General features: G+C 43.6%; 1 protein-coding gene across 2 annotated transcripts in view; it reads left to right on the top strand.

Annotated features, from left to right (window-relative positions):
* MAMDC2 (MAM domain containing 2) overlaps positions 1–23,369 on the top strand; it is a 137,632-nt gene that overhangs the window by 77,740 nt on the left and 36,523 nt on the right. For both annotated transcript variants that reach the window (XM_025891665.2, XM_073878088.1), the window contains exons 6-9: positions 2,323–2,579; positions 6,510–6,603; positions 12,542–12,685; positions 15,494–15,759. In XM_025891665.2, coding sequence (XP_025747450.1) covers positions 2,323–2,579; positions 6,510–6,603; positions 12,542–12,685; positions 15,494–15,759 — 761 coding nt within the window. The remainder of the gene's footprint in view (positions 1–2,322; positions 2,580–6,509; positions 6,604–12,541; positions 12,686–15,493; positions 15,760–23,369) is intronic.

Here is a 23,369-nt window from a genome sequence, read left to right as displayed (position 1 = left end):
GAGAGCCCCTCAGCTGTTTCCAGCCTGCAGATATGCTTATTTGGCAGAGACAGAGTTTAAAAAATTGCGGTGGTAGGTGTTACGGGTTGAACTGTATTTCCTCCAAACCATATGTTGAAGTCCTAACCGCCCCCCCTCCCCGTACTTCAGAATGTGACCTTATTTGGCAGTAGGGTTGTTGCAGATGTGATTAGTTAAGATGAGGTCATACCGAAGTAGGTCCCTAATCCAATATGACTAGTGTCGTTATAAAAGTTGGGGAGGCGGATTTAGACACAGAGAAAGACCTGTACAAAGGGAGAACACCATGTGAATATGAAGGAAGAGCTTTATTAGCCAAGGAAGGCCAAAAATTGCCAGCAAACCACCAGATGATAGGAGGGAGCCTTGGAACAGATTCTCCTTCACGGTCCTTGGAACAAGGAACCAATCCCGCTGACACCTTGATCTGGGACCTCTAGCATCCTGAGCTGGGGAGAAAGAATCAATTTCAGTTGTTTAAGCCACCTAGTTTGTGGTACTTCGTTATAGCAACCCTAGCAAACTCAGATAGGGGGTATCATTTTGAAATAGATAGGTTGGCTATGAAAATTTAGATTTTGAGCTTCAGTGGGAAAAGCCTGAGGCGCCGGGCTGGATGTCAGGGCATCAGCTGGGAGCAGCGGGTTGGATACACTCAGTCCTGAGCTAGAGAGTGCAGCCCATGACGGGTGGGGACTGCCACTCTGGGCCACCCGCTGGTGGTGGCAGCTCGGAATGTGGGCTCAACACAACCCGATATTCCCATGTTTCCAGAGAAGCTTGATTGCTGTTTCTCATTGCTGATGAAATATGATTTCAGATGCTGGAAACGAATGCATCCCTCGATTTCCTCCCAGAACCCACTCCGCCTCAGTGGTATACTTGATCAGTTTGGACCCTCTGGTCATCTGAGTTTGTGATCTCTATTCATTCACGGTTGCATGTCTTGTCTAACTATAAGAGAAATTATAGTTAAACAAGGGAGATGATTCAGGGGGGTCGAACATTTTGCTGCCAGGAGAAAGCGAGCCTTGATTTACCCACCTCTCCCCTCTGCCATCTGAGGTGAGGACCTTTCTGAGACTATCTGTGCTTTAAATAACCATGTGCTGTGCCAGACGCAAAGCAAGTGTCCGGTCTATGCAGGTATGTGGTCTTCCTAATACCCTTACTGCTAGTGTGCTGAGGATACAAGGAGTTGTTACTAATCAGGCACCGTGCAATAAAACAAAGATATTAAGCTGTAATTGTTCTGAACTTACAAATAGAAAGGTCATTCTATCGAGGCTACAATACAGTCCTCCATCACTGCAGCTTTAATTGCCAATAATGACAACGACCCTTTACACAAAACAGACAATGGGGAAGGCATGGTACCAGAATCATTAATGACATTTCTTTAGTTCATTGTAATTGCGTTAGGCAGTTACAACGTGCCAAGCCCACGCTAAGCATGTCACATGCATAATCTCATGTAATGCTCGAACTAGCCCCGGGAGGGAAGTATTTGGTTTTCCCTATAGAGATTAGGACATTGAAGGCCAGAGATATTCAGTAACTTGCTTGAGGTCCCAGCAGGACTTGACCTCAGGTCTCTACAATGCCAAATCCAGGCTCCCCCCATTCTGGCCTCCTGGTTCCTCTCTTTCACCAAAATGCCTCTAACAGAGGTCAGCCTCCGGGCCCAGAGCCCACCAAGGCCTCGCCAAGAGCGGTGTCCCAAGCCCAACCTCCCAAATCCCAACCGTGGCTACATGTTCTGTTAAAGAGGCAAAGCTTGTCATCCAGTTTGAAGTCAAAAATCTAAGTTTTGCTCAAAGAAGACTCGCTGACTTTTTGTGTATATTGTAAAGATGTACAGGAAGGTAGGTCCCTCTGTGCCCCTTTAGGAACAGATGGTATCCTTGGTATGTTCTTGGAAATCCTGTAACTCACAGAAGGCCTGGGAGAAGGGGGGGCCTCCTGGGGTCATGTTCTGTTTCTTTCCACAGCTGCGTTCAGCTTGTGAAAATTCCAGTACTTTGTATATGTGTATTTTACTTTAACCACAAGTGAGGCAAAGAGAACGGACAGTTCTTGGCTTGGATTTAGCAGAGCACCTTTGAACTCCTCACAGCCCCCTTCCAGCCCCAATACCCGTGGACCCCTGGCCAAACGTCTTGTGGCCGTAACTCCTCCACATCCTTGCCGCCCCTCCCCCTGGATTGTGTTGAAATCAATCCCAGCATCACACTGTGTCACCTGCAACCACCCCCCTCCCAGCCCGTCTTACACGGCATGTCCTGTCCATGTGCTTTTCAGGCCACTACATGTACGTGGACTCAGTGTACGTCAAGCACTTCCAGGAGGTGGCGCAGCTCATCTCCCCGATGACCACGGCCCCCATGTCCGGCTGCCTGTCGTTTTATTACCAACTCCAGCAGGGGAATGACAATAGCTTCTCCCTCTATACTCGGGATGGGGCCGGCCTTTACGAGGAAATCTGGAAAATGGACCAGCCAGGGAATGCTGCCTGGAATCTGGCTGAGGTGGAGTTCAGCGCGCCATACCCCATGGAGGTAGGTATGGAGGCAGGTGCGCCCTGGCCTCACCACTGTGCATTGTGCGGGGATGCTGCCGACTCGCGCGTCTGCGGATCGGGAGACACCGGGCCACACTGCTCCGTTCTTCTCTGTTGTGTGTCCATCTTCATCTTCCCTTTCCTTCCCTGGGCCCCCTCCGTTTCTCCCTCTTCCTTTCTTATTCCTGAATCTTTCTGCTTTCTACCAAGACTGTTTTCCCTAAGGACAAATAGGGAAAATCCAGTCCATCAATGACATTTCTTGGGCGCACGTGCCCTCTCAACCCACACTGTGGTCATGACTTCAAAAGAGAGGAAGGCCCTCTAGGGTGAAACCCACCCTTGAACTTCCATTCCTGAGAGCAGGGATGAACCTTTCTCTTACTTGAAGGAAGAGACTTTCTAGAGATAGAAAAGAAGAAGAAGAGGAAAAAAAAGCCAACTTATTTTCTTCTTTCCTCCTTTACAGTATAAATAATGTCCTCAGTATTAGAAAGATTTATCATTGTGGCCCCAGTTTGAAACAAGGCTGGGTGCTCTAGTTTTAAAACTTTTTGTAGTTACATGAGTGATAAATATCCAGTGCAGAAGAATTAGAAAACCAGGAAAGCAAAACAAACTCAAACCACCCAGGCTGAGCCTGCAAGGATGAGAACACTAACATTTTGGTGTTCATCATTGTGGGCCTATTTTCTAAGCACGTATATTAATACATATCTCTTTTTATGTGTGTATTCCAGTACTTACAACAAACCAAAGTAGATAAAATTATCCCCACATTGCAGATAAGGAAGGAGGAAAAAGAGAGCCCAAGCAGTTTGCTCTTTTTTATCTAGGTCATACAGCTGGTGAGTGCCAGGCACTTAGGAAAGTCCAGGACTCAAATCTGACCTAGAGCTGAAGGCAGAGGCCCAGCTCTGTCTGAGGACCCCAGAGGACCCCTAGAATCAGTGGGTGCAACATTGTGGTTGCAGATTTGGAGCTATACATAGAGTCTTAGTTACCACAGGTTTGTTAACATCCGCTAGTTTGTGCTTTGTGCCTTTGGTAATAGCTCCTGTAGTTCCCGTTAGAGCGCAAAAGAGGTGGATTCTTCTCTGCATGCTTCTGGGTGGTGTTATCTGCTCACCTGTGTGGGGCTTCGGAGAGTGTTTGCATTGGATTGGTCGGTGACATGTTCTGTCTACTGAAGACAGGCCTGCCACTCCCCATACTCCCTTCAGGTCCCCTCCTGCCCCCCTCCCCAGCTCCAGAGAGAGCACCATGCCTTTTGCAGGCCATGCGCTCTTTCCTATCCCCAAGTCTGACGAGGCCTTGGTTTGCTCTTGCAGCCCAGTGGAAAATTTTCTGAGTTTGGGTTATAAGGAGGAAAAGAAATGCACATACTGTTTCAGAAATGTTTCCTTCTATTAAAGTCATATGAGTCACACACGCAGCGATGACAGTCTCTTTGCAAACTCCTTCCATCCGACCACAAACTCCCTGGGCAGCATTTGTATGAGTGAGACTTTGCTGAATTTTCTTTTATATCAGTGCTTGAAAAGTCGCAATTCTGGACACTACCCCACTTCAATACGTATTCTTTTGCTTCCCTTGTGCGTGCTTTTGCTCCAGCAATCTGACTCACAATGCCACTACTGGAAATTGCCGCCAAAGGAACTAAATACTCTGCAGAACCCAGGGAATTTAATGTCACCGTATTCTCAAATGAATTTTAAAAAGGAAAGCAAACATCTAAGACCCCCTTTTCCGAACAAGAGGGAACAGCTGGCACATGGGCTGTGATTTAAAAATTCTGATTAGAAGCATTCTCACCCCACCTACTCAGTAAGATCAAGCTCTGCCACTCACTTGATCAGCGAGCACCCTGAAAGTGAAACGCCGGGGACCTGTGCTGTGTTTGTGGGCTCCGTTGCCCCTTCTCACTTGTCTGCTTCTGTCCCCTTTGTTCCTAGCCTCCCCCCTCACCTTTGCCAGCAACAAATCTCCGGGGCCCTTCTTAGATTTTGCAGAATCCAAGTGTCTATAGGACCATTGTTGTTAAGCTGAACCGGACCATCTCCTCCACACCCTTATTTTCAAAACCAGAGACACTAAGACCTGGAGGAGGGAAGGAACCTGCTTGAGCTAATTAGCAGCTAAGTAGGCTCAAACCCGAATATGGGTTGAAGAGGGGGTCAACCTGGAGAAATCCGCATGAATTTAGTACAGAGCTCAGGATGCACCTGACTCCATGCTAGGGGCTTTATATATATGTACCTCATCTCATTTAATCTCAATAGTCCTACAAGGTAGGGGTTATTATACCTGTTTTATAAATAACAAAGGCAAAGCCTTAAGAGGGTTAGCAAGGTATTCAAGGTCACCTAGCTAGTGACAGAAATGGGATTTGAACTCTAGTCTGTCTGCCTCCAAGACACCCTTCTCTTTAGAAGAGGTTTGAAAACTAGACACCTAGGGGTCAGACCTTGCCCACAGTGATTTGCCTGGCTGCTAGAGCGGTGGGTTGTGTGTCCCTTGTTTTTCCGCGTTCATTTTAGTGTTTGAATAAATTGCCAACACTGAAAAATTCAAAGATTTCCAATAAAAATCTAGAGATCCAGTCCTCTTCATGATTTGGTAGGTCCAGACACATCAGGCCTGAACTCCCGTGTGTCAGCAATTGAGGAAGCTGAGTAGCAGGCTCCCCTTAAGACCAGGCTTGGGTTCCCCACTTCAGGACCATCTGCACCCTGTCCTGCTGTATCACACCAAGCTCATGTCATGCATTCATGTCTTCTGTCTGGCCTGAGTTTCAACACCTGCCAACACTGCATCTTCTCGTGTTAATTCATTAGAGTGGGCTGCACACTGGGGCCGTTTTCCCACCATGCTCCTCACTGTGTGCAGAGCTGTGCGCACCCCTCCTGATCCCCATGGGCACAGGCAGAAGGTAGTCAATTGACCGTCAGGGTGCAAGCTGGTGGCAGAGCAGGGAGAAACACGAAAGGGTTGAACTCAACAACCTCATGTTCTTTCTGACCATTTGGATGTACGTGGACATGCTAAAATGCTGACATCCATACCTAGAATTTGGTGCCTGATTTCGCCTTAGCAGACAGGTTATCCTCTTTGATTCTGCATCTTTGTCCAGAACCCTCACAGAGAATTTCTTTTTTATTTTTTTAAGATTTTATTTATTTATTTGACTGAGAGAGACAGCAAGAGAGGGAACAGAAGCAGGGGAGTGGGAGAGGGAGAAGCAGACTCCTGGCTGAGCAGGGAGCCCGGCATGGGGCTCGATTCCAGGACCCTGGGATCATGACCTGAGCTGAAGGCAAACGTTTAACGACTGAGCCACGCAGGTGCCCCTCAAAGAATTTCATGTGTGAAAAAGGGAAAGAACCCTTCAGGGTCTTAGTTCTCTGTGAAGGGCAGTTGGAGAGCCTGGCCTGCTTTCAGCAGGGAGCCTATTGTTTTTTCAATTGACGGTCATCATGCAAATTGTCGAGTCTGTGGTTCTGTCAGAGAGTGATATACACACAAGTGAGGGGAAAAATCCACCAATAAAATACAACTTAGGGCTTAGTATTCCCTCCCCCTTCAAGAAACTATAGATCAAGTCGGGAGCTGCCCTAGATTTAGGAACATGATTCCTAATCACTTACAACTTGCCATCACCTGGCTTGCCGGCCACATCATTTTAAATCATAATTAAGAGGGGACCCTGGATGACTCAGTCCATTGAGGGTCCAACTCTTGGTTTAAGCTCAGGTCATGAGATCGAACCCCATGTCAGGCTACACGCTCAGCGTGGAGCGTGCTTGGGATTCACTCTCTCTCTCTCAAATAAATAAATCTTTTTAAAAATCCATAAATCATAGCTAAGAGCTCTGAAGCCTGACAGAAAATATGTAAACCTGTAACAATCCGTCATCTTTCCCTGCAGGTTATTTTTGAAGTTGCTTTCAACGGTCCTAAAGGAGGATATGTTGCTCTGGATGACATTTCTTTCTCTCCTGTTCACTGCCAGAATCAGACAGGTAAGCATTCTCTTTCTCTTCTGGCTCACATCTGGAATTTTCCTTTCTTGGTAGATGCCTGGGGTCAGGACTTGATTTAATTCTTTCTAATTTTCTCACCTCTCCTGTTAACTCCTCCTTTACAAAATTATTTAATCGAATAGTCATTTTTCTGCTACATTATGCTTTTTTTCCCCCTTCACAGAGTGAATTTGAATTTTTTGACACCACAGGGCCACTTGTCTTGTGTTAAGGAGCTTTGGCCGTCCCTACCTACTAGGTAATGAAAACTGAAGAATACGAACACATTCCCTCCCCATCTTTCTCTTTAAAGGATATCTTAGATCCATACACAGGTGGCTGAGTAGGTGGAAAAAACTCAAACTCTACCAAGCAGAATGATAAAAACTCTTTCTAATTTTATGTACCCAAGACCTATAAATGTCTCCATGTTTAAAGATGCTAATATTTGGTACATCATCTCTATGAGAGTTTATGATATTTATATCATGGACTTAATTTAATTTCTCTTTCTAAGTAAATCCTCAAATTCTTTTATCCTGGCCAATTTTGTAATTTCCATAAACTTGGTGTTTGGAAAAGAGAGGAAATTCTTACTTTCTGGGAAGACAAGTAAGCAAATCAATTCAAAGTAAATTAGAAAACAAATGTCCTAGGGGTATATGGGTGGCTCAGTCGGTTAAGCGTCTGCCTTCAGCTCAGGTCATGGATATCAGGGTCATCAAATCAAGCCGCGTGCTCAGCAAGGAGTCTGCTTCTCTCTCCCCCCAAACTCCCCCACCAGCTCATGCTCTCTCTCACTATCTCCCTCTCTCTCAAATAAATATTTAAAAAAAAAAAGAAATGAGAAGACAACAAATGTTCTAGAATAAGAAGGATGACACTGTATTCATGATAACCCAGATAAATGCAATTGACCTTACCTTTTAGTGGTTTTTTTTTTTTTTGAGAGGCCCCAGGGAGACAGTGGTTGTCCCATCTTATTAATGAGCCCTCATTCTGAGTTTTTAGAGCATGGGAAGTAAATTTTTGAACCTGGTGCTTATAGTCTGACTTTCACTTAAGATAAAATTGGTGTCTAATTTCATATAGCTTCAGATGTATTCTACAAGCAAGGGGACTGAGAAGGATAATATTTTCTACTTGAGCTAAAGTGTTACCCCCAAGTTAGAGAGAAACACTCTAATGTGCTAAAACCAAATATTATTTTTTACTAATTCTAATTTTAAAAAAGAAAAAAAAGCTAGTGAAACAGAACCAGACTAGATATGTGTATTTACATATTTTCATTGAAATGATTTAATCCAAACTGTAACCCCAAGATTCAGAGTCTCTAAATTAGAACACAGAAACCAACATTAATTTGCTTCTCAAAAATCTGACTGCTCCCTTATCTCATCAGCTAATATTTCAGTGATGTTAATAGTAATTTCACAACCTCTTTATCATTATTTTTGGAAAGTTTCTCCTCTTTGTCACTAGGCATTTACATTGAACTTTTCTATTTCCAAGTTATTCATAGGGGAGAAGAGGTGTTTATTCAATATCTGCACGGGGTAGACAATGGGGTGAAGAGTCAGGTGGGAGGTCACAGTATCTACCGAACCACCTTACAAGTAATGTTTGGAAGCACTCTCCCTTTTTTAAAAAGATACAGAATCTGTGGGAGCGCTTTCCCAATGACTGGTGAAAAGAAAAGAAAGATTCCAGCAAAATAAGGACTATTTGTCTGCAAAATTCAGCCCACATACAGACCCTTTCTCTGCAGGGACCACCAACAATTCACTTTCACGTAATTAGGTTAGCCGCTCCACACTGGTTTTTAGAACTTCCCCACCTGGCAACTTTGCTTTAAAATGGTTTAATTGTGTGATCCTAGTGTTATGCTCCTGAACCAGAACTTTGGATTCACATCCCTACTCTGCCACTTACCAACTGGGTGACCTTGGGCATGTTAACCTCTCTGAGATTCTGTTTCCACATTTGTGGGACGACGTTAGAAGAATCTGTTCTGCACAGTTGGGAAGATGAGTGTATGTCCGTGAAGGCCTTAGCAGAGTATGGAACACAGAAAATGCTTGGCCATGAGGCTTCATGTTATTTACTTAAGTTTCAAAATACGCCTGCCCCTTCACTGGGGACCAGAGAGTCAGATTGAAACTGAAGAGAACCAGCAAAGGGCACCACCTTGGTGAAGGGATGAGCAGTAGCCTGCTTGATGCCTTTCCTTCAGCAGCTGTGGGCCAGATTCTGAGTCTTAGATGCTGAGCCCTCCAATTTTCATACTTCATCTCACATTTCACAAATAGTTTATGCCCTTCTGTTTCATAACAGGTGCCAACATTTTTTTTTTCCTTATCTTGGTTAGCTCCAGACTTGTTGTCTCTGCTTTTCCCAGCTGGATCTAGCATTTTCTTCCCTCATCTCCCCAAGAAGGCTGAGACAGGAATTACTTCAACATATGAAGCGTCTCATTCCCACCATCTGGTTGGGCTTAGAGTTAATCCAGGTTCCCAGACCTGGGACCCATCATAGACTCACAGGTGTTAAATACCAGTGTCATGTAACTCCCCAAGTATTCCCCCAGGATGCTGCCAGAGGACAGTGACACCTCCCCACTCCACCTGCTTGAGGTAGGGCACTTCCCTTTCCAAGCCTCTTCCACCCACGACCTCCCCGTCCACCACCACGTTTGGCCCAGCACCTAGATTGTAGGAGTAAGCTCTCCTTCTAGGCTGTAAGTCCTTGAATGGCTGACAGGTGAATCCATGCACTTGTAGAGATCCTGTCTTAATGCCCAACCCCAAACTGAGAGCTCCCACTGCTATGCCATCCTCAGGACCAATCTCCTCTCAGGGCCTCGGTCCAGCCCACCCCCAGGCCAGGGACTGGAAGGGTCCTGACACTCATGGATTCATGGATATACCCCTCAAAGGATGTCTGCCTGGGCCTAAATCCCAGTTATGCCTATTCCCTAACAACACACTGTCCGTTTGATGTCTGATTGGAAACCTGGCTCCGGATGTTGCCTTGGTTACAGCTATAGTTGCCTTAGCTCAGACCTCAAGTGTCTCCATAGCCTGGTCAGCGGCCCAGCCCCTGCTCCAGCAAGACTGCTCCGTCTGGCGCCGGGTCCCACTCACTCTGTCTCCAAGCCAGCTTTGAGCGGTCTCAGCCTGCTTTTGGGCTGGCTTGTGCTAAAATAAAACCCCTATGCTAGTTTAGCAGCCTACAGAGCACGCGGCACCCTGCTGTCGCAAGTGCTACAGGGGCCGAGGATTGAAGAGGCTGCTGATGAGCGTCTAGATCTCTGGGGCTGTTGCGGAATCCATCTCCATGAACTTCAGGATGAGAAATGCTGCCAAAGAGTCTTCTCAAAGGCAGCACCCTCCATCTGATTAGAGTATCTTCAAAGCTTCTCATTTCTAAAAAGTTCAAATGTCAGAAAGCAAGTAATTAACTACATCTTACATTGTGTTGCTTTTTGGTACCTTGTTCAAAGGGCCTTTCTCCGCCCCTCCCCTTTTTTTTCTGATCAACTGATGTTCAAGGGCTTCCAACTGCCTCCGATTCCTCCCTGCGCTTCAAAGAGGTCATTAGCGCTCAACCGTCATGGCCGCTTGGCCCAGATGCTCTGAAACAAGCCTTAAGCAAGAGCTTTCCATCCACCCCCGATCTCTGGTGAGCTCATTTGGGTCACAAACAGGCCCTCTGGCCCCGTCTTCAGGAATTAGACACTGTCTCATAGCAGAAGCAGCATTCTGGGTGAAAAATGCTTTTGAGATTTTCTTTTTATCAGACCTTCTCAGGACCCCAGACAAATCCATTTCGAGGACCAGGTATTTAGCAAAGGACTATAATCGCATTCTCAGAAACATCTTTTCTGCATGACTCAGTTTGTCACCATGGATAGAACTGAGTCTTGCTTCCTTTTAAGTTTTAATACCACCTCTCGCCTCTCCTGCACACCTTATGAATGGGTTATGGTTCTTTTGTGGCCGCCTGGGGGTATATTCCTTGGGATATATCCCTGATGAGTGATTTCACTGACCTGCCGTTCTCTTTGCGAATGGCTTTTGGGAGCCAGACGGCCATCTGTAGATTGTGGGTTTTCATCTACTTTTTCATTACCAGGTAGCAGAGGGGTAACTAAGACTGGAGACCAGTATGGGGTTTCTCCTGGTTGCAAATATACATTAGGGGGGTTGGTGTCAAAGGAGGCTTGTCTTTATGACATCATATTCATTTTTCGAAGACTTCATCTTCATAGCTTAAAGATACTCCCTGGTGCTCCCGGAGCCAGGCACAGCAATGTGTAGGTGAACCCATTAGCCTTAGAGCACTAAGAAGGCTCTTCATTTCCTTTTCTCCTCTCTGGTTCATCAGGGTGCTCGCTTTGTACACTTGCAAGTCCCTGTCACCTGAGATACATTTGGGATTCAATTATATAGGAACATTTTGTTCCTATTCTTTTTTTGTTTTTTTAAGGTGATGTTGGTCACTTTTTTTTTTAATTTAGTATATTTATATCATTTTCAACTCAGACAGAATTTGCAAGAATACTATAAAGAACTCTCCTAGACTCTTTACTCAGATCTACAAATTGTTAACATTTTGCCACATTTGCCTTATCAACCATGTAAGAGTAAGTTGCAGACATTATGCCCCTTTACCCCTAAATACTTCAGTGTGTATTTTCTAAAACCAAGCACATTTTCCACATGCTATCAGATAATTATAAAGTTCAGGAAATTTGGTACTGATACAATATTATCAACTAATCCATGGCTTACATGCTAATTTCACCAGTTGTCCCAATACTGTCCTTTATGGCTCTTTGTTTTCTTGGACCAAGAGTGAATCTCAGGTGCTTTATAGCATTTAGTTGTCATGCCTCTTTCATCCCCTTTAATCTGGGCCAGCTCCTCAGCCCACTTGACTGTTTTCTTGCTTTGGAAATTGAGGAATTGAGAGTATAGTGAGTTTTTGTCCATAAACATCTCCCTGTTTCATCAGGTCACTGCTTCCAGAACTCAGATGTTTCTCTGGAGGTGATTTCCCAGTTATTCAAAACAGTGCCCTCTTTATCTGGCCCTAAAAGCTTAGACTAGTGTATGTCAGCATGCGGAACAGATCACAGTTGGCTACATTGAATGTGTCCCAAACTGTGGCAGTCACATCCCCTCTGGACTCAGACAATCTGAACAGTGAGATTTACAATCACTTGTTGCTGTTCCATGTTATTCTCAAAAGAGCAGACACCTTTTATGTTCCATTCCCTCCAGGCAATCCGGAATGAGGTGGTATTTATAGACCAGGGTAAATGATACCAGAACTCAGCAAAAGCCAAAATAATAGCAGCATGGGTGATGAAATTGGTGTGACTTTTTGAACAGTGTGATTTATACTGAGCAATGATTTTCTTCAAGCAGATTGGCTCCTACTACTAATGTCAATTATAAATAGATAGCGGCTGTGCTGGTGACACAGAGATTGATCAACAAAGGAAAATTATTTCTGGAAAATATTATTTCTAAAATACCTGTCTTAGAGAAAAATTAAAAATTCCTTAAAATCTTTACCTTTTTCCCTCTCTTCAATTTTCTATGAATGTGAAGAAGTATGTGAGTATTGCTCCCAGTCTTTACATTATGAAAGGAAATTTCTTTTGAAGTCTGATACTTCTTTATTTTTTATAGAGAGTATGAACAGAGCTCCTTCCCTCCATCCCTTAAGGGAGGAAAAGAACAATTTTCCTGTCATGCTGAGATGTTATTTTGATGCTAACCTGTCAGCATGCCATTAGGGTAAAAATATTTTGTTGTGCTTTATTTATTCAGTCTCCCTGGCACAAATGTGTATGTATTTGTCAACCAGTTGATGTAGTCCTTTGAGACCCTTGGGTCTGGCGCTTTAACTTCGGTTCTCCTTTGTTCAGAGCTTCCTTTCAGTGCCGTGGAAGCCAGTTGCAATTTTGAGGAAGATCTCTGCAACTTTTATCAAGATAAAGAAGGTCCAGGCTGGACCCGGGTGAAAGTAAAACCAAACATGTATCGGACCGGAGACCACACATCAGGCATCGGTAAATCAGGAGTCTGTGCATGTGGGGACTGGGGTGGGGGTAGTATTCATGCTCCATCTGCTGTTCTTACTCCACATCACTCAAGATGGCCACTTTAAAAAAAAGGCAACTGTAAAGAAGTAAAAACGATTGGTAATCTTGTGTTTGGCCATTAAAAAAAAAAAAGGCATTTAAGTTGCTGTGCTAGCGCGACTGTCTGCCAGTTCTTTAAACAGCCAAACCTTTGGAAATTACCTCACTCTTCCCTTTAGATAGAGCAGTGCCTTTAAAGAGCTCTTAGATTCCAATCACATGAAACATCCAGAAGAGGCAAATCCATAGAGACAGAAAGCCAATTCTTGGTGGCCAGGGGCGAGGGAGTTACTGTTTAATGAGTATAGAGTTTCCTTTTGGGGTGATGAAAATATTTTGGAGCTGGATAGTGGTGATGGTTGCCCAGCACTGTAAATGTACTAAATGCCACTGAATTGTATACTTTAAAGTGGTTAAAATGGTAAATTTTATGTTATGTGTATTTTACTCAATGAAAAATATTTTGTGAGGCAATAAAAGCTATAAAAACTATTGGAAGATGTTGGGGGGGGGCACTTGATGGTTATGTCTGCAAGGAACTGTAAGAAACGAGTTTGACCTCCCCTGTATAAGGATTACCTACCTAATCACTTGGATGGCATCCCCTGTCAAGCCCACTCCTGTAGATTCATCTGCAAAGAGCTTGTTTTCAAGGGTTAGTGTCTTATTCATTTATGTAATGGCTATTTATACCCTGGGCACCAGGGTGTGCTTACCATACACTAAGGAAACTTATGTTTCAGACCACCTTACTTGCACAGGCCCTGGGAAGGGCCTTGAAAGGGGCCCTTGCAATTTTATACCTGTAATCATGAATTCTTTTCTTAGAGGTGGCTTAACTTGTAGAAATACAGACACTACAAAAACCTATAGTCATCGGCCAAACTAACTCCTGGGGGATATGCTAGTGAACAAATCAGGTCCTGCCCTCACTGGCTAACAATCATTTCAACGGGCAAGAGAAATGTTAGACAAATATATACACAAATAAACTTAGAATTACACATTGTGGCACGTGCTATGGAAGAAATGAAGAGTGGGCTCTGAGAGAGAATACGGGAGAGATCCTGGGAAGGCTTTTCTGGGGGGAGAGAGTACTAGCTGGGAGAGTGGGAGGAATCCAGGCAGAGGGAACAGCATCTGTGAAGGTCTTGAGTATGGAAAGAGCTGGACAACCCAAGCAATGAGAAGGTTAGTGTCGCTGCACCATGGGCAGGAGATTGGAAGAATATGGAGTTAGGACATACACCGTGGGTGTGGCAGGCCAGCGTGAGCTTTTGGGATTTTTTTTTTATAAAGGAAATGAGAAACCATCAAAAGGTTTTAAGTAAAAGAAATTAAATTCAGGTTTCAAAAATGTTGTTCCGGCTGTATATGGCCACCCATGTTAGTCTGCTCGGGTGGCCAAAACAAAGTATCACAGACTGGGTGCCCTGAAAAGCAGAAATGCATTTTTTTCACAGTTCTGGAGCTGGAAGCCCAAGATCGAGATGCTGTCAGGGTTGATTTCTGGTGAGACCTCTCTTTCTGCATTGTGGCACCTTCTCACTGAGTCCTCATGACCTTTACTCTATGTGTACCAGTGAAGAGAGAGAGCTCTCTGGTGTCTCTTCCTCTTCTTATAAGGACATCAGTTCTACGGGATTAAGGTCCCACCCTTATAACCTCATTTAATTACCTCCTTAAAGGCCCAATCTCCAAATAAAGTTGCATTGGAAATTAGGGTCTCAACCAATGGATCTGGGAGGGACACAACTCAGTCCATATCACCACTCATGTGAAATAACCCAAGAACCTTTTGCCGGATGAATTAAATCATTGGGTAGAACCAAACTAAACACAAAGACTGAGACAATCAAAGGAAAATGGATGGGGGAGGAGCATAAAAAGGAAAGAAAGAAAAGTAGGTATTATTTTCATCTTTTTTACCCAGGCTTTCTAGGATGCATGGATCTGTTTTAAGTTTACCATGGGGGTGGTGGAGGAGCAGGTGGGAGAGGAGGTTCTTGACATTATGTTTCTTTTTTCTTATTTAAAAGAAATAGATTTTTTTATTTATTTGACAGAGAGAGACACAGGGAGAGAGGGAACACAAGCAGGGGGAGTGGGGAAAAGAAATAAATATTCTTCCTTGGACCCTTTTCTTGCACAGAGAGGGTACTTGAGAGATCTTTTCTGGTCGAATGGCAGACTGAAACAAAATAGATTTGGGGGAACCACACAATTCAGTCCATAACAATACTCCTGTGAAATAACCAAAATTCCAAGGACTGCCAGATCAGCCTGTGCTCTCTATCTCCACTGGTCGCTGCAGAGATGAAAAGGAAAAATCTGCTCTGGGCCTAACGTTCACTAGGACCCAGTACTAAGTACTCAATCTGTGTCACCTGATTCACCCAGGCATCTGGAGCCCCAAGACGATTTCATCCCTTTTGTTTCATGAGAAATACAAACCCTAACTGATGCCTGGCTTCTGAGCATATGCAGCTGGGAATCTATACTGGTTTATGAAGTTTACTTAGAACTGGAGAAGTTTTATCGGTAATAGAGTCACAGGATATAATCTATCACTTAAGCCACAGATACTACAAAATGCGTTCTGTCATTTAAAGCCTATAGGAATAGCCGCCATTGGCAAATCCCACTACTTTTAACCAAATTTTCCCACTTGACCATCTGGGCTAGAGGATTTAAGTTTGTCGTTGCTGATAGCTTGAATGTTTTGCCTGTTCGCAGGGTACTACTTGCTGGCCAACACAAAGTTTACATCTCAGCCTGGCTACATCGGAAGGCTCTACGGTCCCTCCCTGCCAGGAAACTTGCAGTATTGTCTACGTTTTTATTATGCCATCTATGGGTTTTTAAAAATGAGTGACACCCTGGCAGTTTATATCTTTGAAGAGAACCACGTAGTTCAAGAGAAAATTTGGTCTGTGCTGGAGTCTCCAAGGGGTGTTTGGATGCAAGCTGAAATCACCTTCAAGAAACCCATGCCTTCCAAGGTATAGTATTGCCAGCGCAACACTTTGATACTTTGTTCCTCTTGGGTTTCTGGGCCGGGTTAGTGAATTTCCGTTTAATTATTTTCAACTGGAGATGTGTTATTTTTCTTCTGACAGCCCCAGCCTACACTCTACCGGAGCCATGAACAAGTTATATTATCTACAGGTTGTTTTCAGTTTTCTGTGTCTCAGAATAATGGCCACCTAGAGTGTTTGCTTGTTTATTTCTTAGATTCCCTGAGAATAGACCAAAAACAGAGAATGCATGAATAGTCCAAGTTCAATAGCTAAACTTTAATTTGAAGCCCCAATTATCTCTCTCTCAATCTGTCACACACACAAAGACACACTCGCGCCCACAGGCACATAGGAATACTAATTACTTTACTGTAATTTATAATACTAAATTACTTTAAAAGGGTGAAATCAGAAACCTGGTTTTACATTGAGGCTTTAAGGTTAACAACTTGGGTTAACAAGGTAGAGAAGCTCAGTAAAAAATGAGAGCCAACCCAAACGGAGAGAATTTATGTAAGGGTACCATCAGCAGCTGATTTTTATAACAATGAGAATACAAAGAGCTCTTCACTGCAAGGCGAATATAAAAGAAAACTATAATCTCCCAAGTTTAACAACTCCTAAACTTAAGGAAGGTTTACCGAAATAATAAATTCTGTCAACTACAACCCAAATATGAAACCAGTATGGGAAAATCCATTTTGTTTCAGCCCATCATTCAACCAGAAAATGTCTTTCAAGTATTCGCTCTGAGCAAGAATGGGCTCAAAAAAGGATAAGAAAGGTCCCTTTCTTCAAACAGATGAAACATACAATGGGAGCTCAAAAAATACTGTTGAATGAATGGATCAATCAGTTGATCATGTTTGTTAACCAGGAATTAACTCAAAGTCCAGGCTCCCTAGGGTAGGATACAAACCTGGAAGAGTAGTAGAACCTTCTTTACAAATGTTAATGGCTTGAGCTTCTCTTAGTTATAGCCATCCAGACGGAATATAACTTCATCCATCTATAATTTCCTGCTAAAGAAATTTGGCACACCATTCCCGTCATAGTGATGCTTGGTTACTTTTATTCCATTGCAGTACCCACCAGGGCATGATTAAATTTTCACAGTGATTAATCAAAGATCTTTGAAAATCTTTACAAAGTTCTTTTCCATTGCTAATAGCAGCAAGAAGAAATTGTGATTATAATGACATGGCAGCCTCTGTGATGGACTGACTTCTTCAGTTTTTAAGATTTATTTATTTATTTTAGAGAGCATGAGTGGGGGGAGGGGCAGAGGGAGAGGGAAATGGAGAGAATCTCAAGCAGACTCCCCCCCCCCCCCCCCCCCGAGCTGCTGAGCATAGAGCCCAGTGCAGGGATCAATCTCACAACCCTGAAATCATGACCTGAGCTGAAATCAGAAGTCAGACTCTCAATCGAGCCCCCAGACGCCCCCATGACTTACTGACTTCTTTTTTTTTTAATTAATAAATGTTTTTTTTTAAAGATTTTATTTATTTATTCGAGAGAATGAGAGATGGAGAGCACAAGAGGGAAGAGTGTCAGAGGGAGAAGCAGACTCCCTGCCGAGCAGGGAGCCCGATGTGGGACTCGATCCCGGGACTCCAGGATCATGACCCGAGCCGAAGGCAGTCGCTTAACCAACTGAGCCACCCAAGCGCCTGACTTACCGACTTCTAAAAAGGGTTGAGCCAAGTTACAATACCGCTAGCAGAACATAAGCATACAAGTTTTATCACAGTCTCATAGATACAGTTCATATTACTGTTACGCTAATTAAATAGGTAGTGTTATTGCAGGTCTCCCCTTCTTAACTCTGTTATCCTTTGATCACATGACTAAAGTGAGATACTTTGTTCACCCCCTGGGTAATAGAGGAATCTAGTTGGTGTTTCTGGTGCCAAGTTCCTACTCCTTCCTAGTCTAAACTCATGCTCTTTAATCTTATTGCCTCGCCAATTCCAAACATTTCCTGAGTGAGCCTATCTTTCCGTAAATGTGATCTGACCTCTGCAGTGTCATTGAATTTCTTCTTTGATCTGTTAGTCCTAGAGGTATCTAAGCCTCTCTGCACCTCTTAGGGATGCCAAAGGCTTAAATTGTTTCTCCATTACCAGTATTTAACTCTGGCAAGTAGTTTTGGTAATACACACACATACACACACACACATACCAGATTCACATAATTAGGGATGCACCAGAAAGTAAGGAAATTTTTGTTATACTCCATACCATGTTTGCTAATGTTTTTATTTTTATTTTTTTTAAAGATTTTATTTATTTATTTGCCAGAGAGAGAGAGAGTACAAGCAGGGGGATTGGCAGGCAGAGGGAGAAGCAGGCTCCCCGCCAAGCAAGGAGCCCGATGTGGGACTCGATCCCAGGACCCTGAGATCATGACCTGAACCAAAGGCAGACGCCCAACCATCTGAGCCACCCAGGTGCCCCTATTTTTATTTTTTAATTTAATTTAATTTTATTGTTATGTTAGTCACCATACATCATTAGTTTCTGATGTAGTGATCCACAGTTCATTGTTTTCATATAATACCCAGTGCTCCATGCAATACATGCTCTTCATAATACCCATCCCCCACCCCCCTCCCCTCTAAAACCCTCAGTTTGTTTCTTGGAGTCCATAGTCTCTCAGGGTTCATCTCCCCCTCCGATTCCCCCCCCCTTCATTTTTCCCTTCCTTCTCCTAATGTCCTCCATGCTATTCCTTGCTAATGTTTCTTAAAAGGTGGGGGATATAATAAGCATTTTATTCATTTGGCTTTCATTTGTTTATTCATTCATCCATTCATTCCTTTATTCAACCAGAATTTATTAGATACATACTCAGTGCAGCGGATATAAAGATGAATGAGGCTCAGACCTTGCCCTTGAGGAGGAGATCACAGATGATAGAAGATTAAGCTACAGATATGTAAGCAACTAACAACAGTACAATCTCACTGTCTCATGGAAGGGTCACATAGAGAAAAACAGAGTAGTTCTACTAATTGGACACATAAAAGATAATGACACGTAGAGGCCCAGCTGGGCTGGTGTGTGGACAGTTAGGTTCAGGCCATCTGGATTCTAATTCCTGCTCATGCCCCCACCCACTCCACTTCACCCTGCCCCCCATATCCTCTACTCACACACATGCTCCTTTTTTTCTTTTTTTTTTTTATTATGTTATGTTAGTCACCATACAGTACATCATTAGTTTTTGATGTAGTGTTCCCTGATTCATTGTTTGTGTATAACACATGCTCCTTTAGAGGGCATGAGGGCTCTTATCTGATACCCATGGATGGGAGCAAGCCCCCCAGCCAATGGGGTGCCCTGGACAACGTGCCCTTTTCCTCTTTGGCTGGCTTCCAGCCCCTCCCAGCAGCTGCTTAGTTCCCGACCACGTGAGGAAAAATGGATCTGGACCCAGTGGGGGCAGGGACGTTCTTTCAGCCTTGGAATGAACCAGTCATGGATCAGGCCCCAGTGACCATGAGGAGAAGGTACAATTCAACACCAGAAAACTCTGGACACATGTCTAAAGGTGGCTTGTAGTTTTTGGCAGGTCCCTGCTAAACAGAACCAACTCCTCAGAGAGTGAGGGAGCCATCTGACGGCCACCACAGGGACAGGAACTAAGGCAGGAAACTAGTTGACGTACTTATGTAACATATACAGGTGGAAATAAGGTGCAAATGGTGTTTCAGGGAAAGGATACAATGAAAAGTCAGAGTTGCCCTTACTACTCCCTTCCCCCGAATTCAAACCAATGGCACTTCTTTTCCTGGTGGTTTTCTTCCTGATTTGGGGATATTTTCCTCTTCAGTTTTAAATATTGTATTTCCACCTGTTTCTTGATTAACTTGAATAGTGTTCCCTGCTATGAAAGATAAGGACTTTAGCTTGTTAATACTATTCTTTCTCCTTTTCTCTCTTCCCACAATTTTTAGTTATATTTTGTTTTTAACTTTTGGTGCTCTTTACAACTTGAATACACTTAACCTCTATGTTTGGGCCCATCAACTCTAGATAGTGTCTCTTAACAGCCTTGTATGTAGGGTGAATGAATCCTCACCTCTACATTGCCCTTCACGTCTCTCTTTTTTTTTTAAAGATTTTATTTATTTATTTGAGAGAGAGAATGAGAGATAGAGAGCACGAGAGGGAAGAGGGTCAGAGGGAGAAGCAGACTCCCCGCCGAGCAGGAAGCCTGATGTGGGACTCGATCCCGGGACTCCAGGATCATGACCTGAGCCGAAGGCAGTCGCTTAACCAACTGAGCCACCCAGGCGCCCGCCCTTCACGTCTCTTGCCCCTCCTCTCATCCACATCTCTCAGCTGTACAATGACTTTCACATTGTCATGGCTAATAATATTTATGTTCCTACAGTGGAGACTTCTGGTTTTGCCAGTGGCTGGATTTCCCAGTGGGGGCTGCCTTGGCATTTGGAAGAAGACAGTTCTGCCTTTGGGGAGGGGCATCCCTCACACCCTCACAATACTGGGTTTTTCCCATCTGCAATTAATGCAACCCCAAATTATTTCCACATATTTCCAAATGGCCCCAGAAGTGCCAAACCATCCTTGGATGAGAACCGTTCGTCTGTAAGTTGATTCTGAAAATTGAAATGAAATCCTAACCTTACCTACAGTCCACTCTTGTCATGCTCCCATCTCTGCTCTGCCTGGTAGCCAAATGTTCATGAGCAAATCAGTCCCCAACCCCCCACCCCACCCCAAAGTAACCTTTTGGCTTCCTGTTTCTCTTAGGGAAGTGACTCTCTGTGCTCTGATAGCAGCCCCCTCCTCAGCTTCGCCTCCTGCTCTCTCTCTTCTAACCAGCCTTTATGGACTTTGCAATCTTAGGACTTTTTAAAATTGAGGTGTAATTGACATATAGCATTGTATTAGTTAAGGTATATAGTATAATGATTCAATATTTGTATATATTGTGAGATAATCACCACAGTACATCTAATGTGTCACCACACAATTACAAATTTTTTCCTTGTGATGAGAACTTTTAAGATCTACATTCTTAGCAACTTTTAAATATGCAATATAGTATGGTTACCTATAGTTGCCACACTGTACATTACAGTCCCAGGACTTCATAATTTTATAACTGCAACTTTGTACCTTTTGACCCCTTCCATTCATTCCAGCCACTCTCTGCCCCCCTCACCTCTGACAACCACCAATTTGTTCTCTGTGTCTATGTGCTTGGGTTTCTTTTCTTTTCTTTTTTTAGATTCCACATATAAGTGAGATCACACGACATTTGCCTTTCTCTTATTTCTCTTAGCATTCATGCCCTCAAGGTCTGTGTTGTTATAAATGGCAAGATTTTGTCCTTTTTCATGGCTGAATGATATTCTCTCATTCTTATAAATCTGTTTCTTCCTTCCTTTTCACATCTGGAACCCCAAACCTAGCAGCTACTTGGATCACAACTGCTCACTAATTGCTGTGGGACGACTCTCAGGTTCTGACTTTTGAGCAGTGCTTGTTGACCCTCATCACGATCACCAGGAAGCTTTTAAAATATTCATTGTCCATCTCTCTTCCTATAAAAAGGTAACCTTCGTGGGGACAGGGACCTTGTCTGTCTTGGTCGTTTCTGTATCTACAGCATCTAACACTGTGCCAGATGCCAAGCAGATAACCAGGGACATTTTGTTCAATAAATTTAGTTTGGTATCTATGTGGACAATAAATAAGTAGATGAGTATGAAAAGAACAATGAAAAATGATTTTAAAAATGAACGAGTGGACTTTCTAAGGCTAGTAAGTGGCAGAGCAAAGGTTTTACCCATGTCTATCCAGCTCTGAAGCCTGCCCTTTGTCACAGGTTTTTATTATTTTTTAAAATTACTTTTAGATTTGTTTGTTTATTTGAGTGACACAGAGAGATGGGTGTGGGGTTGGGGGGACAGGGAGAGAGAGAATCCCAAGCAGACTCTGATTCATCCAGGCCCCGCTTAATCATCAGTGGGTTAATGGTCAAGCCCTCTAAGTCTACATCTTTACTCTGCTATAGGATTCAAAAACAAATAAACTTTAAAAGTTATTTATGGATTTGGAGAAAACCCCCATCCGGCCAGTCTGAGAAAATATAAATACATTTATTTTTTTACCAGGCCAGAAACTTATGTCATTGCTTCTCAGGATATGTCCCATGGAGTACAAATCTTTTGAAGAGTTCCATTGAAAAACTGTTCTGTGCTCAAAGGAGTTGGGGAAATTTTGCATACTAGATCTCTTTCTTGTACACACGTGAAGATTCACAGTGCACAGTAACATATTAGAAACTCTCGTAAGTTCTGCACGGAAGAATCCTGCTGAACTTTGTGCAAGGTGGCAATTCCTTTAGAGTATTTAACGTAGAGCCCTCGTCTTATGAAGCCCCTCTTAGCCTCACACTACCATCATAGCATTTAATGTGTTATTTTGAAATTGTCTACTTACCTGCCTATCTACATTAATCAGACCGTAAGCTTCTAGGGAACAGGGAGCCTTGTCTCATTTATTCCTTAGTTTCTAATGTGAACACAATCCTCTAACAGGATGCGTACTCCACAAATAGTTGGAAAGGGGAACTGAACTGTCCATGAATATGGGTTGATGGCAAGGAAGAGCACAAAAGTCCAAGGAAGAAGCAAGATGAACTGTTTCTGCCTTTGGATCATATAAACCATCACTGCTTGTAGCCCAGCCCCTGAGTGATTTGTCCTGCAAAGAAAATGAGCGTGAACACTTAACAGGCAGGAATATCCTGCTGGAGTGGATATAAGGACACACATAGACACACAGCTACAGAGGCTGGTTTAGGTCTTTTTATGATGATATCTATTAAAACCAAAAGCTGAAACTCTTCTCTTGGAGACAACTTCCCATCCTTACGTGGAATCATTTTGCTATTCCCAGTGACTGATAGGAGGTTTTACAAGGCCTCTTGATTTTCCAGATGCCTTCCATGTTGCCCAACGCAGTTTCTCCAGCCTCCATTCTGTGTTTGTGGTCAGTGATGCTCTCACTTCCACCCCCAGTCCTCCTGACTTCTCCCACCTTGATCCCCTCAATTTCTGGGATTGCTCAGCAGCTCCTTTTGTCTTCTACCCACCCCCCGCCCAGGGTTCTCAGCACAGCCGGAGAAAATAAGACTGATCTCCGATGTCCCCTCCATGCTTCCGGAAAAGCCTTTTATTCCTCTCATCTCTCCGTGACTTCCTTTCTCCTTCTCCACCCCCAGACCTTCAGATTCTTCTTCACTTGCAAACTTTCCAACTTGATTCTCCCTGCCTCCATCTCAGGATGTGAGCTCACAGATTCATGTCCCAAAAGGAAGAAGGCTTTCAACACAAACCCCTTCAACTGTTTCTCTCTGAATCCTCACCTGCCTCTCTCAGTCGCCTGGTGCTTGCAACATAGGAAGTTTTACCCTCACTCTTGGTCGTCCATCTGTACGTGTGATCTCACCATCCTGCCACTCTGGGACTTTATTTCCTAAATTATTCCTCTCTCATAACTCTTTAATATCCGCAAGTCCTTTATATACTGCCAACGTACGTTGGCCACAC

This window comes from Callorhinus ursinus, unplaced genomic scaffold (assembly GCF_003265705.2).
Source record: "Callorhinus ursinus isolate GAN/ISIS: 27379988/994484 unplaced genomic scaffold, GSC_fseal_2.0 scaffold28, whole genome shotgun sequence".
Lineage (NCBI taxonomy): Eukaryota > Metazoa > Chordata > Mammalia > Carnivora > Otariidae > Callorhinus > Callorhinus ursinus.
The sequence above is the reverse complement of the archived record's forward strand: the minus strand, read 5'-3'. Positions and strand labels throughout refer to the sequence as shown.